This window comes from Lepisma saccharinum, chromosome 5, assembly GCF_977018435.1.
Source record: "Lepisma saccharinum chromosome 5, izLepSacc3.1, whole genome shotgun sequence".
Classification (NCBI taxonomy): domain Eukaryota; kingdom Metazoa; phylum Arthropoda; class Insecta; order Zygentoma; family Lepismatidae; genus Lepisma; species Lepisma saccharinum.
The window spans coordinates 9413406-9427775 of record NC_139233.1 but is presented as its reverse complement, the minus strand read 5'-3'; the positions used below and the strand labels follow the sequence as shown (position 1 = coordinate 9427775).

The window sequence follows — 14370 nt, the reverse complement described above, 5'->3', positions numbered from 1 at the left end:
CTTTCGGAACCGTGATCCGGATTTTTCGGATCCGGATCAGAATGGATCCGGATTTTTCGGATCCGGATCCGTTTGGCCATCCCTAGTACGTACCCGCGATTCAAGCGCAACGCACGTTTGTTTGGTCTTGTACTTTCACTGCCAGCAGGTCCGTTACTCGCCCCTGCGGCAAGCGGCAACGCTGTTCTCATATACCCAACAGTCTATTATTTTCGCTGGACAACCAATACTACGTTATGTTTGTGTGCATTGTGTCTCCTCCATTCAGTAGTACTGGTCAGTGGCAGGAGAAGGGGGTCGTACAAGGGTACATTGTTTACCTGCAAAATGTTGGAAAGGGACACAGTGACCCCATAATCCTTTGATCCGAATTGTAACCCCCTCAAATCATTTGATAGCTATGCAAGACGCTGCCGTTCGAAGAATTTAATGTTTAGTAGCTAAACGGAAAGTTTTTCGTTTACATTAGCTCGTTATACAAATATACAAATCAGAGGTTGCAGACTTTGTGGTTCCACTATACATCCCTGATTGAACTTGTACAACGCTCGTACAACTGTTGTTTGCTTTTATGTGGCCGCATGGAGTGCTATCAGTAGTACATGGTGGACAGATGGCTATTTTATCGGGCATTAAAGAAAAACAATATTTATGACATAAACAAGTCCAAAAAATGGATACTTAACTCATGGTTAAGTGTTGTAATATAATGGAGATTTGCTAATTTATTCTTACTGTTCATACCTCAATGATTAGCTTTGACAACACGTCGTTAAGGAAATATAATTTGCAGAAATATTATATTCTCTAAACTCATAATATATTTTCTATTTGGAGAGAACAGGAAATTATTATCTCATTTACCCTATTCTCGTCCAATGGCTCTCTAGATGGCTGGACTTGCTTAACTTTGATGGCTTCTCGGCGGGTTGAGCCATGCACGAGGAACGTTACGTTACTGTCCCCATTTTCTATAAACTACTTTGTCTTTAAAAAGTATTTATCCACATTTAATATTATAATCATACCAACAGAACGTCCCAAATGTCACGTCTAATCTCGGGGTCCAACCCAGAGCTGGGCTCATCAAGAACCAGTAGCTGAAATTAGAAAGGAAACTGGCTTAGCAAATAGACTTGCCCTTATAACTAACTAACTAACTCTCTAGCCTTCTTAAACCCTAACACCACAAACTTTCCATCTGTCCCTATCCTCAGCAAGATCAATCCACTCTCTTCCATCCTTACCGATTTCCTTTAGATCCATCTCAACGTTATCCCTCCATCTTCGCCTTGGCCTTCCTGTAGGTCTCTTACCATCAGGTTTCCCATCAAGAATGCTGTAAACTCTGCTTTCCTTTCCCATTCGTGCAACATGGCCTGCCCACCTAAGTCTTCTTGATTTAATTATTCTAATAATATCTGGACATGAATACAAATTATATAGATCTAAATTATGTAACCTTCTTCACTCTCCTGTCTCCTCATCCCTTTTAGGTCTAAATACTTTTCTAAGGATATTATTTTCAAATACTCTTAATTTATGTTCTGCTTTTAATGTAAGGGACCACGTTTCGCATCCATATAATACTACAGGCAAAATTTTTGTTTTGTATATTTTAACTTTTAGTTTCTTAGATATTACACGAGAAAATAAAGGCTTATGAAGAGAAAAGGCATATGCATTTCTTGAATTAAGCCTGCTTTTTGTTTCCTCTTTAATATCATTTTCATTTGTTAGTATTACTCCTAAGTACTTGAATTTGGAAACTGATTCAAACGAGTTGTTATCAAAAATTAAATTTTGATTAATACCTACTTGGTTTCGCAGACTTAACCTTATATAAACCGAAATTTAAGTTTAACGTTAGCCTGAAATCGTAAAATTTTCCTTCAGTTATTGATCAACTTTTGAAGGTAAAGTAACCTGTAGCGTCACATCCTTTGAGGGGCAGCGCCTACCAACCACATGCCTCAGTAGAGGTCGGAGATCATGCAACTGTGGTCAGTACGGCGACCCCCCAGTCGTTGTTGCAGATTTTCCATGACCGGAACGTTCCCATTCGTACTTCCCGAAGTTGTTACGATTCCTCCCAGGAGACTGAAAACAGCGCGCTTGCCGTAGCTCGAGCCCAAAGCCTGACGTTTTAAGTTTTGACGCCCGCTGAGAAACGCGGAAACAGAACGCAACTGACGCGTTTCCGGCGCCTCAGTGGGCGTTCATCTTTAAGAGTGGGCTGGAGGTTGGCATGAAAGTAGTTTCCTGGCCCGATGCGATACAGAGACACCTAGCGACATATCAGAGGACTAGGAATTCTTTTCGGCTGTCCTAAGCCTGAGGCCAGAGAACCTTCCTTCCTTCACCACCCCCTCCCCTCCGCGCGACTCCCGCAGTGAGGTTTCCAGGAAAAGGACACCCACCTGTTTCTTTTAATTCTGGTTTCGGAGGCTAAAATTTCTCCACTGGCAAAGCAATTCTCATTTCTCTGCTTGCTGGCTGACTCTTGCATGGAGCGAGACGAGTGGCAGGCTCCAGAGACAGAACATTCATGACTAAAGTTTTGATTGAATAAATTTGGTTGATTACAGTGGCTACTATAATTATGTTGAATTTTCTTGTTGAGGTTGGAATTTTATCAATTGAGAGTAAAGAAGGCGGTAGAGAATATCAGTTGAAAGAAAGTATTTTTCTTTGAAGGGGGTGTTTTTTTATACAAAATCAATATAATAATAATAATAATAATAAGGCAAGAATTAGTAACAATTATTATTTCAACTATTAACGAATCGAGTCCCTATTAGAGATGGGCAGGAGCGAAACTACCTGGAATTTAAAAAGGGGAAACGTGGACATGCGTAATAACATATGGAAAAACTGAAAAGGAGAAAGACGGACAAAACAATGTAACAAAATGTACAGTAGTAACAAAGATGTCAGGAAACAATAGTATAATATTGAACATACACTTTGATGAAGTAGTTTTCTTTGTTATGATCTGAATTAAGTCCCTTTGCACAGTTCTCATCGTTGGAGTTCACAGCAGCTTTAATCGGCCAAGATTGATTGATTTTGTTTATTTTACTTCGCCTTTCTGCCACTCTTGGCTAATGATGATATGATGTAATCGATGAAGAGACGCTCACGAAGGACACGTATGCCCAGACCGGATTCGAACCCGGGACCACTGGCGTCGTAGCGAAATGAGATAAATACTCCGCCACGGTGCCGGCTAATCGGCCAAGGGTGGGGACAAACTCTCAGTGATGATGGGAATCCCCTGTGGAAACATATGACCAGTTCCTGCATCACATTAGTTGCTCTCTCCTATTGTGATTTTTCCCAATGTTAATTGATTGCTTGCCAAGTGAAATTTCAGTCCAACTAATTATAGTATGATCTTCAAGATCAGCACTATACGTGTTACAAAGTACTCTTAAAAAAATCCCAGTGAATTGGTCAAAATAAAGTGACAGAATTTCGAGAGGCCGAGCCTCTGTGGACCCACACTTGGTTACGCCAATATACGTAAGTAAACCCGTGGTGCTACAGCCCCTGAGGGCCAGAGCCCACCTACCGACTGTAGGCCTCACTTCCAGTCCAACCAGTTATGTGCGGTCAGCACGACGAACCCCTAATCTTTGTTGTACGTTTCCGTGACTCATTCATAGCTTCCCAATCTCCTCACGATGGTGGGTGGCAACCGGCCCTATACACAGGCCGAAATCTCAGGAGAAAAGTTGATACGTTTCCCCTAAGAGACTCGAACCTGCGCGCGTCCCGTAGACGGAGCTCAAACCATGATGCATCCGACCATACAGTCACGATGCAGAACAGCAGGGCCGTAGCCAGAATTTTATTTCGGGGGGAAGGCTCATCCCTTATCAGCAGCTGCCATCTAAGGGCGAAAAAGTGGGGAATAGAACCCCTGAAAATGAATTTCTCAGTATATTACAAGCTTCTTTCAAGATTTCTCCACTGGCAAAATATTCACTGCAAGGGAAGTGGCAACGGCAAACAGTCAGGACCTTCACAAATGAGATTTGGATTGAATAAATGTTGTTGATTACAGTGGCTGCTATAATTATGTGGAATTTCTCTTTGTGCGGTTGAGATTATAAATTGATAGTAAAGAAGGAGGTAGAGATTATCAGTTGAAAGTAACGACGAATCAAGTAAGAATAACTAATTGAAAGTACGCTGTGTAAATGTATAGCATACCAGTGGCAGTGATAACAAGGCAGAGGCATACTAGTCGCCATTTTTTCTTTTTTGTAGGGGGTTTCGTGTTGATACAAAATTTGTATCTAATAGTAATAAGTACAAAAAATAGTAACAGTTATTATTTTAACTACTACGAACAGTGCTGATAATAATTCGAGATGGACGGGAGCGAGACTATTTCGAATTTAAAGGAAAAAGTCTCGGATATGTGGAATGACCTAAAGATAATCAGAAGAGGCGAAAGACAAACCAATGGAACAAAATGTACAACTACAGTAGTAGCAATGATGTAAGGTAACGAATAGGTAAACATTGAACTTACAGTTTATGTATTACCCATCTTAAAAACAGCTCAAACGTACTTGAAACTTTCTACATGTTATCATTTTGTATCATTATGACACGTGCTTTCCCTCGAACTAATATTTATTGTTGTTAATTTCCTTTCTCGTTGCACAAATGTTTATTGCTCTTTTAAATTCTAGAAATATTTTTAATGTTATTCGTAATACCTTTAATTTGCTGCGTGATTTTTGTGTTAGTTAATATTAAGACCTATTACTGATGATGTCACAGAATAGTGACTCACCTGTATGTATATATCTTGTAAGACCTGATGCTATGGTAATTATGGACTGTGTTTAGTTTTTAGCTTTGGCTTTCGCACCCCTCAGGATAAGTCACGTATCATATCTGGTCATCTTGCTCCGAAATAACTACAAGTATTACGGTCACAATGGCAGTCTTACGGATGACGTCAAGATGGAATGTTTACTGGAATCCGAACAATTGAAATGTAACACCACCGAGAGTGTAGATACGTTGATTGATTGGTTGATTATTTTTCGTCGCTTTCTGTCACTTTTGGCTAATCACGACATAAAATGGTGATTACATGGAATTGATGAAGGGATACTCGCAAAGAACATCCGTGCCCTGGCAACTTATAATCCCCACCTCCCCATTTTTTTCAATTGATAATACGCACCTCTCCATTACTATCATGAGTGAATATATTTTACAGTATTTTTCAATAGTTGTTAACTCGACATAAATCTTCTTTACTGATTTGAGTTGATTTTTGTTATTTAGCGTCGCTTTCCCGTCACTTTTGGCTAATCGCGACGAGTTTAAAATCCTTTTTGCACCACAGTAAACTATCTTATGAACATAGACGTCCGCAGGATCTTTTCCAGGGCGCGGGGGGGGGGGGGGCAAAGAAGGCAGATTTTCCCCATGATAGTGATGCCCGCTCAAAATAACATTATTTCAGTCTGAAATTATCACGCTCCTTAAACACAATTATAATGAGTAACATAAATTACTGTGATGGAAATTAAATTATCTGTGAAAGATATATATATAATTATTATGTGGACATTCATTCTCCCGTAGGGGGGACATGGCCCCTCTTGCCCTCCCTTCCGGACTCCCATGCTTATGAAGGTACAGGAACTTTTTTCCTAAAGAGAAAATAAACTGAATAAATAACAAGCAATAGCTCTGTCATTGACAGCTAGCACTAAGTTCCTCTGCTTGAATGAGAAATGGATATTTCTTGCATGCTTTAGTGTATTAAATTTTATATGTATGTAAAGCAGAGGAAATATACCATCTTGCGTGAATAATATATTGTTAATTTCATACAGTGTTTATCCTCTGCATATGTTTCTAATTATACATTTTCGTAGTTGAAAATTACACGTTTGACACGTCTGTATTTGTATTTTATTTTCTGCTTCTGCTACACTTGACAATTAGCGACGAGGAGGATGAATGAAGACACGCACGCATGCACTCACTCACTCACTCACTCTCTCTCTCTCTCACTCTCTGTTTTACACTCTAACACTCTATGTCCAGGCTGATGCCACGGCTGGAACGTGGAACCTTCCATGGTCAGACCTTCGGTCAACTGCTGAGCGCGCTCGGCCACAGTTTCCTTTCTTATAATCTTCAAGTCCCTTTGTGCAGTTCTCATCGTTGAGTTCACAGCAGATATAATCGGCCGAGGTTGATCTGTTTGGTCTATTTTACTTCGCCTTTCTGCCACTTCTTACTATTCGCGAAGATGGGAGGGAATGAGTGATGATATGAAATTGATGAAAGAACACCCCCCCCCCCATGCCCAGGCCTGGATTCGATTGATTGGTTTCAAACTGAAATTTCAGTCCAAGTAACGATAGTATGATCTTCGAGATGAGCACTATACGTGTTACAAAGTACTCTTAAAGAATCCCCAGTGAATTGGTCAAAATAAATTGACAGAATTTCGAGGAGAGGTCGAGCCGCTGTAAGACCACACCTTACGCCAATATACGTAAGTAAACCCGTGGCGCAACAGCCCGTGAAGGCAAGGGCCTACTCACTCACAAGGGCCGGCCTCACTCGCACACCAATCAGTTACAGGGTGACGTGTGGTCAGCACGACGAACCCCCCAATCGTTGTTGAAGGTTTCCCCAATCTCCTCAACAGGTCCTATAGACCAGCCATGTCAAACTCAATTCGTGAGTAGGGCCGCATAACGATAATGCCAAAACTTTCCGGGTCACACATCTAGAACCCCAACACCTTGAAGTCCAGAAGTAAGTGGTTCGACCCAACGGTGCCGGGATTCCAGTGATTATTATTGCAGCATCGATATGTAAATTATATATAGACCTCCCCCCATATTTTCTCATGGTTATAGTATTTTACATGTTACTTTCGAGTATAAACTGGTTACAATTGTGCAAAATTTTTTGCAAGAAACTGTTTGTGTGCAATTATAGTTTCGTTTCGCACAGATTTGACAGTTTTTTTTAACAAGCTTCTCAAAAGTCTGCAATAAGTTTTTTTGTGAGCATGAAACTCTTAATGCAGACAACAAATATTTTGTCAGTCATTCTTGATCATTCGGCAAGGCTGTTTCATTAATCTTCATTATGGAAAACAACTTTTCACCAAGGCAAGTGAAAGCAAAATTAATAAAATTTCTACAGCAAAATAGCTTATTCGAGGATACTGCTATGGGAGATATGAGAAAAATCAAGGATAACCCACCTCGCGACATTTATTTTTCAATACGAGTTGCACTGCAATTCAATAAGTTCCATTCGAACGCAGGACTTGCACACACATCATCAAAAGAAAAGGGAGCAGAGCAGAACAAGTATATTGCCCTTCGCACCCTCTGAAGTCTTGAAACCTGTTTCCAAATTCATCACGTAGTATTTTTACTGTGGACAAATATTCCTGCCATACCTGGTATTCCTGAGAAGTTGAGAAGGACAAATTATAACTTTATTAAAAAAGTTTTAATATAACGGAAGACTGTAACTTTGCAAAATGGCCTCCACTTCCTTCAAAATATCAGCTCTTGTGTCACGGGGAGGAATCATTCAAGTAGTTTTACTGTCATATCGAGATGAGAATCGCATCCACGAATGAAGGGAGCTAACCGAGCTAGCTCGCAGACGTTCGTAATTTCACATATTGTGAGCGAAAAGGCAACACCACGAACAATTTTTGCTTTCAATTGTTCGTTGACTAAGTCATCAATCCTCTCCTCAACTGTATTTCTGATTTTTTTTTTATATTTTTTTTATTAGCGTTGCTTTTCTGCCACGTTTGGCTACTGGCGACGATGAGGATGAGTAATGGTATCATGGAATTGATGAAGAGACACATACAAAGAACACCCATGCTCAGGCCAGGATTCGAACCCGCAACCTCTGGTGTCGCAACGGGCTGTGCTAACCACTCTGCCACAGAGGTTGGCAAATTTATTTCGTGATATAGAAATACTTCTGGATGAATAAACTTTATCAGGGTACAAATTTTCTACGCTTTTCACTATTCACTTCACAACAAAAGTAAGCATTTCACTTGAAAAATCTACATTCCTCGTCTATAGTCCTTTTCTTACTCCCACGAAGTTTGGGAAGCCATATGGTTCTCTGAAACTTTTACAGAAACTGACTTTTCTTCCAGGTAAATCCTTGAAAATCAAGAAACAAACTCACAGAAAGTATGCACGCTGCCCTCCCCCAGCTGGCAAGATATTTTCGTACTTCAGAAGTAACATGTCCATCAGCTTGCTTAGTTGACACAACATCTACTCTATAATGGAATGTATACCTGTGTAGGGAAAATTGGTCAATGTGTTGAAGTTTGGATGAGTCTGGTCTTGTATCACGAGAAAAGAGAAAACGGGATAACTACAAATGTATAGATAATTTCAAGCATGAAGTGTTAAGTGGGGCCAAGGCGGGCCGCATTAACGGATGCTGGGGCCTACATGCGGCCCGCGGGCCGCGAGTTTGACTGGCCGAAATATCAGGAGAAAAGTCGTTACGCTTCTTCCAGGAGACTCGAACCTGCGCGTGTCCCGTAGCTGGAGAGCCCAAAGCATGACGCCTTAGACCGGACGGTCATGATGCAGGACAGCAGGCCCGTAGGCAGATTTTTTTTTGGGGGGGTGGAATGCTCATCCCTTATCAGCAGCTGCCATCTAAGGGCGAAAAAGTGAGGGAACCCCTGAAGATGAGTTTTTGTTTCCTAATTTTGATTTGGCAAAGGGGAGCTCTCTCACTGCACCAAGCGCCGTCAACCCTATGCCGGTCGTTTGAGTATCTTGAGTTTGAGTTTCTGTAAGTCTTCTTTATGTATAGATAGGCTAATCTACATTTATAGTGGGATTGAACTATTGGGCGTCCACCAGGTACCAAACTCGGGAGCTTTTTTGACATTACGAGGGTCATCTTTACCATTACGCTATAGGGGAGGCAAAAATATCTGAAACTAAGAAGACATTTTGAATGTAGAATGTAGGAGGCAGGGTTCGCGCTGAAAAGGAAGAAGACTGAATTCTCCCTCCCCTTTCCTAACCTGTACATCTCTAATGTAATTCTCAACCAAGCCAAGAGTCTTGTCTAGTGTTGCCCACGAGACGAGACTTTGGCCTGTCTCGTCTCGTGGAAATGCTGTGAAATGCTGTCTCGTCTCGAAAATATTCGTTTGTCTCGGGACACATGATCAATCTCATCTCGTCTCGAATTTTTAAAAGCCTGTCCCGTCTCGTCCCGTGGGCAACACTAGTCTTGTCCTTCTACATTTTATGTCACTTTTGTTATTGTTATGGAGAATTCAAATTAATAATTTGTCTTTAAATCTCAAGTTAGAAAGTCAGCCAAAATTATGTTTTTATACTAAATTTTAGATTAATTGAAGATTTGCAAAGAAACAGTAGACCTTTTCATGATCCTTCCACTCCAAAAACAAATGTTTTGTAAGAGTCACATCAAGTTTATGTTTGGAAATAGTGAAGTTCTAGGAACCACACACACACACACACATATATGTAAGCAACAACGATAGTAGGCTATTGTAATTTGGAGAGGATATGATTTGTGAGCGGAACAAGCATGGGAATTTAACGAAGTTCCTTTGCGAATCATCAATTATGTGTGTGTGTGTGTACACGTATTTCCTATCTGCACCGTTGACTCACAAAGTACTACATGTGAGGTAAAACTATCGAAATGTAAAAAGAGGAAGCGCTACCACCCTCTCCGCCTTTTCTACATTTTATTCAAATCGAACACCAGGCACGTATCGAGATATATATTTCGGAGGGGCGTCCTAACGTAATGTCTCAAAATAATAATATTAATAATGTTAAATTAAAATAAGTATAATTATATTAAATTAATTAATATACGTATTTTTATTACATTAATAGATAAGAAGGCGATATAACAACAGTGATACAGTATAACATCACGTATTCATTATCTAGCTTACGTGTAGTTAAGATCGGCAAAATTTGTAAATAAATAGAAACTGCCCTGGCAAGGAAATTAATGCCAAATAGATAAAGAATATAATATTTGTTGAGTATGAAAAAATGATGTTAGATCCAGTTGACGAAAGTAAAATTCCTGGTAATATTTTGCATGTTATTATAAGTAGTAATAATTCTTGCATAAATCTTCTTTGGTACTGTCATTGAAAGTCGTATTGCTTTCCAATATTTTTGCGGAAATAAACAAATTGCGATTAGACAACAACCTTATTTTCATTACTTAATTGAAGTTATTTTATGATCTCATTAATTTTTGTACTTGGTAAGTCTTTCGGGGGGAGGTTGGGACTCCTGGACCCCCCTGAATACGTCCTTCGCGGTAGGGATCGAGATAAATTTACTGTCACTGGTTCCAATTCACGGTAAATATGCTCTGCTTCTCTACACTCAAACATACACAAACTCATGGCCTTCCTGCTTTCTTGGTTTCTTGCCTGGGAAAGAGGCAATAAATCAAGCTGTGACAGCTACGGGACCTTCTGAGGAGGGGACGGAACCCAGCTGTGCAGAGGATTCAAACACCCGCGCGAAATAGCCCTCCCGTCACCCTGGGGCAATTTTCGAACAGAGACATCTAGTGGCCAAGTGGCGAACTATGATGAATGAAATTCGGCTGAAGCGGCCGTATCTTTCGCCGTCGATAATACATGACATTTTTAAACAATCATTTTGGGCCGTGCAAGTGACTTTTGAAAGAAAAGCCCTCCCTAGCTCAGTCATAAAAGGATTGAGCATTACGTTAGTATGCATCATAATGGCCATTTTCGTTGGTGCTACCCACAAATCCTATAACCATTCTGTGCTTATTTACGTATTTCCTTATGGGAAATTGAAAAAAAATAATGGAATTTGTGCACATTTAACGAACTGAAATTGCATAAATGTGTCATGTACTCAAAGTTTCATAAACTAAGTTCACATCCACTGCGTGTTTTCCGGCAAATTTTTGCCCTAAAACGTTATATTCAACAAAATGCAAAAAAGCCCATGTTAAATTTAAGCGCTTTCCACGGCGACCTTCGCCAAACTCCACCTCCCTCTTAAGATAACCTGCAGACTTCTGACATGGAAATTCCGTGCTTCAATTCCGCGCGTTTCACTGTAGTGGGCGTTACGGCTTCCCTGTTTGAAAGGTAACAATAGGTGTGTTTCATGTGACGTCAGGATTCGCACCGCCGCCATGTTCGCGGCCAAGTTGTTTGTCGTCTGGAAGGAAATACCCACCACGTAGCGTTCGTTACACCTGCGCCAACTGCACGTTTGTTGTTAGTTCTGTGTAAAATGTCGGTAACATTGAATAAGATTAATGACAATGTTGTGCCATCTGGCGCAATTTTTCATGACAATGTTGTGCCACCTGGAAATAGCGTAATTTTCATGTGTTCAAGCTCTTTGCGCAGTCGACAGAAAAAGATATAGAGAAAAAAAGCGAAGTTTTGCGGTGTAATCCATATGAACTGGACGATAACGGAATGAAAAGGGGCCTAAACTTTTGGCCAACTCTAGTTCACGTGTGTTTACTTACTTGACCCAGCTACATGGAATCAATTTGTTTTCGTATTTTTTAGTGGTTCGGATTCTGCATGAAATATTTACATTCAATACAGATTAACTAAGATTTCCAAGTCTCTGCCATTATCGTCTCTGTTTCCATTTAAGGTTTGTTCAAGCGGTTTAATTTAAAATGTTGAGTTGCTCAAAAACAGTAATTTCACTCTTTGCTTTAACAATTTCGGATGTGCCGGCCTCCTCAGCGCGCTACGATGCCAGGGGTCCCGGGTTCGAATCCTGGCCTGGGCATGAGTGTTCCTTAATCAATTTCATCATATGATACTCAGTCTTGTCTTCGATCCCACAATGTAACAGTTTGTGACGTAGGTGAAACACACCCATAGGGCCTTGCCTCGGTGGGGGCGGATCGTTTGTCGGAGTATAAATACCGGGTTTCGACTTGTTAATCTCATGTCTCATACTCTCAGGCTCTCAGATGTCAGAAAGTGGCCGTCCCTGGATGGAGGCACGTACAGAGATTGAGCGCCGTATGTTTAGGGACCTTTGCGTGGACGGGTTAGCGCTATGCTAAATAGTGCGCTCGTAGAGTGAATTCCTGGAAGTCTTGATAAGTGCATTTCCCTGTGTGATGAGGCAAAAGGCAACTTAGAGAATGTTTATTGGAACTGTAAAGGAAAGATGGATATACGGAGTAGGGCAGCGGTGTAAATAAAACTACATAAACAGAGAACTCCGTTAGACGTTAATTCTTGTCAACAAAGCAGACAACAGAAGTTATGTTATTTTCCGTTGCCAGGTTTTTCCACGTCTCAATGGGCGTTAAGCTTTAGACGGTACGGGACAATTTGTTTCTTTATAAAAACTTCTCGCGTGTCCAAGACTGCTGTGATCACAATGTGTTAGACAACCTAGAAGCGTTCGTGGAAGCCGGTATCTTGGACAGTCACGGTTGTAACGATTTCATTGAAAGTGAATGAATTGAATGATTTATTGATTTGCCAGTCCCCGTGACTGAATGGTTAGCACATCGCGCTACGACGCTACGACGCCAGGGGCCCAGTGTTCGAATCCCGGACTTGGCATGGATATTTGTGAGCGTCCATTCATCAATTTCATCATATCATCACTTATTCCCATCTTCGCAAATTAGCCAAAAGTGGCACAAAAAGCGAAGTAAAATAAAGCAAATCAATCAATAAACCAATAAATAAATCGATTGATTTATTCACTTTTGTGTCAGTTTTGGCTAATGGCGAAGATGGGTGGGCACTCACAAATATGATGATGAAATTGATGAATGGATATCCATAATCAGGCCGGTATTCGAACCCGCGGCCCCTGGCGTCGTAGCACGCTGTCATAACCACTCCGCCACACAGGCAGAAGTGTCCGTTGCTGTACAGCACGGCTATCCAACTCCCTATTAATGTTGACAAGGTGTCAAAAACTTGCTTACTTTGCAAATAATTTTGACCTAATTATGGAGAAGACATATTGTACTCACCTTTGATCCAGCGATCAAAGCCATGGCTAGCGACAGCCTTCTTCTCATGCCTCCGGAGAGCTTCCTGGAAAGTTTGTTTCTGGCGCCATACAGCTGGACCTTCTTCAGCCAATAGCGCGTCACTTTATTCGCCTTCTTTCGTCGGGCTCCTCTCATCTGCGGAAACGGGAAAGCAAATATATTGGCACACATTGCTTACGTCTGTTCACAAAATTTTGATCCTCCAGTGTTGTCACCATGCCCCTGAGAAAGGCACTCTTTCACTTAACCCACATAATCGCCAGTCCAAGGCGCATCAAATGCTGCCGACCTGCATAACGGAATGGTTAACGCAGTGGGGTTCCGTGTTCGGATCCCGCTGGGTATGGATGATCTTTGCGAGTGTCCCTTCATCAATTTCATCATCTCATCACAACCTCATCTTCGCGATTACCCAAAAGTTGCATGAGAATGGTCGAGATCGAGAATGTGTGGTGCCTCCTACCTCCATACCCCTTTATGAACCTTCAATTTCTTGCACTGCAGGAAATGTTGCAAATTATTATTAAACTTGCAATACCTGTGTTAGATGTAGAGCAAGAAATGACTAATTCACATGTTGCAAAATGCAACCGCAATGAATTACTTAAAAATGTTAAAAATTATTTAGAACCAATATTCGAATTACATTATTATTATTATTTATTTATCATTGTACATGAAATTCTGTCTAGTTGTAGTTTAAGGTTCAATGTGACAATCATGAAGAGAATTCTTGGGACGGTGCAGATATTTTCGCGTTATACCCAGGGCCGGATTAAGACGAAATTGGGCCTGATGCTTGAAATTTTCGGTGAACAATAAACACAACGACGTTATTGTTACGTCACAGCGCAAAGAATAATAGTAACTGTATAATAAGTAACGCTGTCTCTAGGCGTCCGAAATTGTGGCTCCAAATTTCATTCTAAGATTTATTTTCACGTTAATATAGCAAAAGAAAACTGTTCAGCTTTCGGAAAATTCTCGTCTGTTTTCATCTGAGCCTGTTTCATGAATGGGCCTAATGCTGCAGAATCAATAGCACCCACCTTAATCCGGCACTGCTTATACCCTCTTGCAATAAAAATCCTCTTATATTTTTCTGTTTTGAGCCTACCGTATCAAGTACTTTGGTACTTGTTTCAAGAATAAGACATATTTGTGACAAACAGTGGGGATAACCTCATGCCTGGTAGGGATGAAAACGTGGGTCGTGGACATAAGCTCACCGGACATAAGCTCACCACAAATACTGCAATTGTATTA

At 40.8% G+C, this 14370-nt stretch overlaps 1 protein-coding gene across 3 annotated transcripts in view; it reads right to left on the bottom strand.

Moving 5' to 3' along the window:
• Positions 1 to 14370, bottom strand: part of LOC145988202 (phospholipid-transporting ATPase ABCA3-like) — a 71024-nt gene that overhangs the window by 55632 nt on the left and 1022 nt on the right. For 2 of the 3 annotated variants that reach the window (XM_083123035.1, XM_083123036.1), the window contains exons 2-3: positions 13084 to 13239; positions 1029 to 1100 (exon numbers count right to left, since the gene is read on the bottom strand). In XM_083123035.1, the coding sequence (XP_082979161.1) occupies positions 1029 to 1100; positions 13084 to 13239 (228 nt within the window). The remainder of the gene's footprint in view (positions 1 to 1028; positions 1101 to 13083; positions 13240 to 14370) is intronic. The other variant, XM_083123037.1, reaches the window with a different exon arrangement.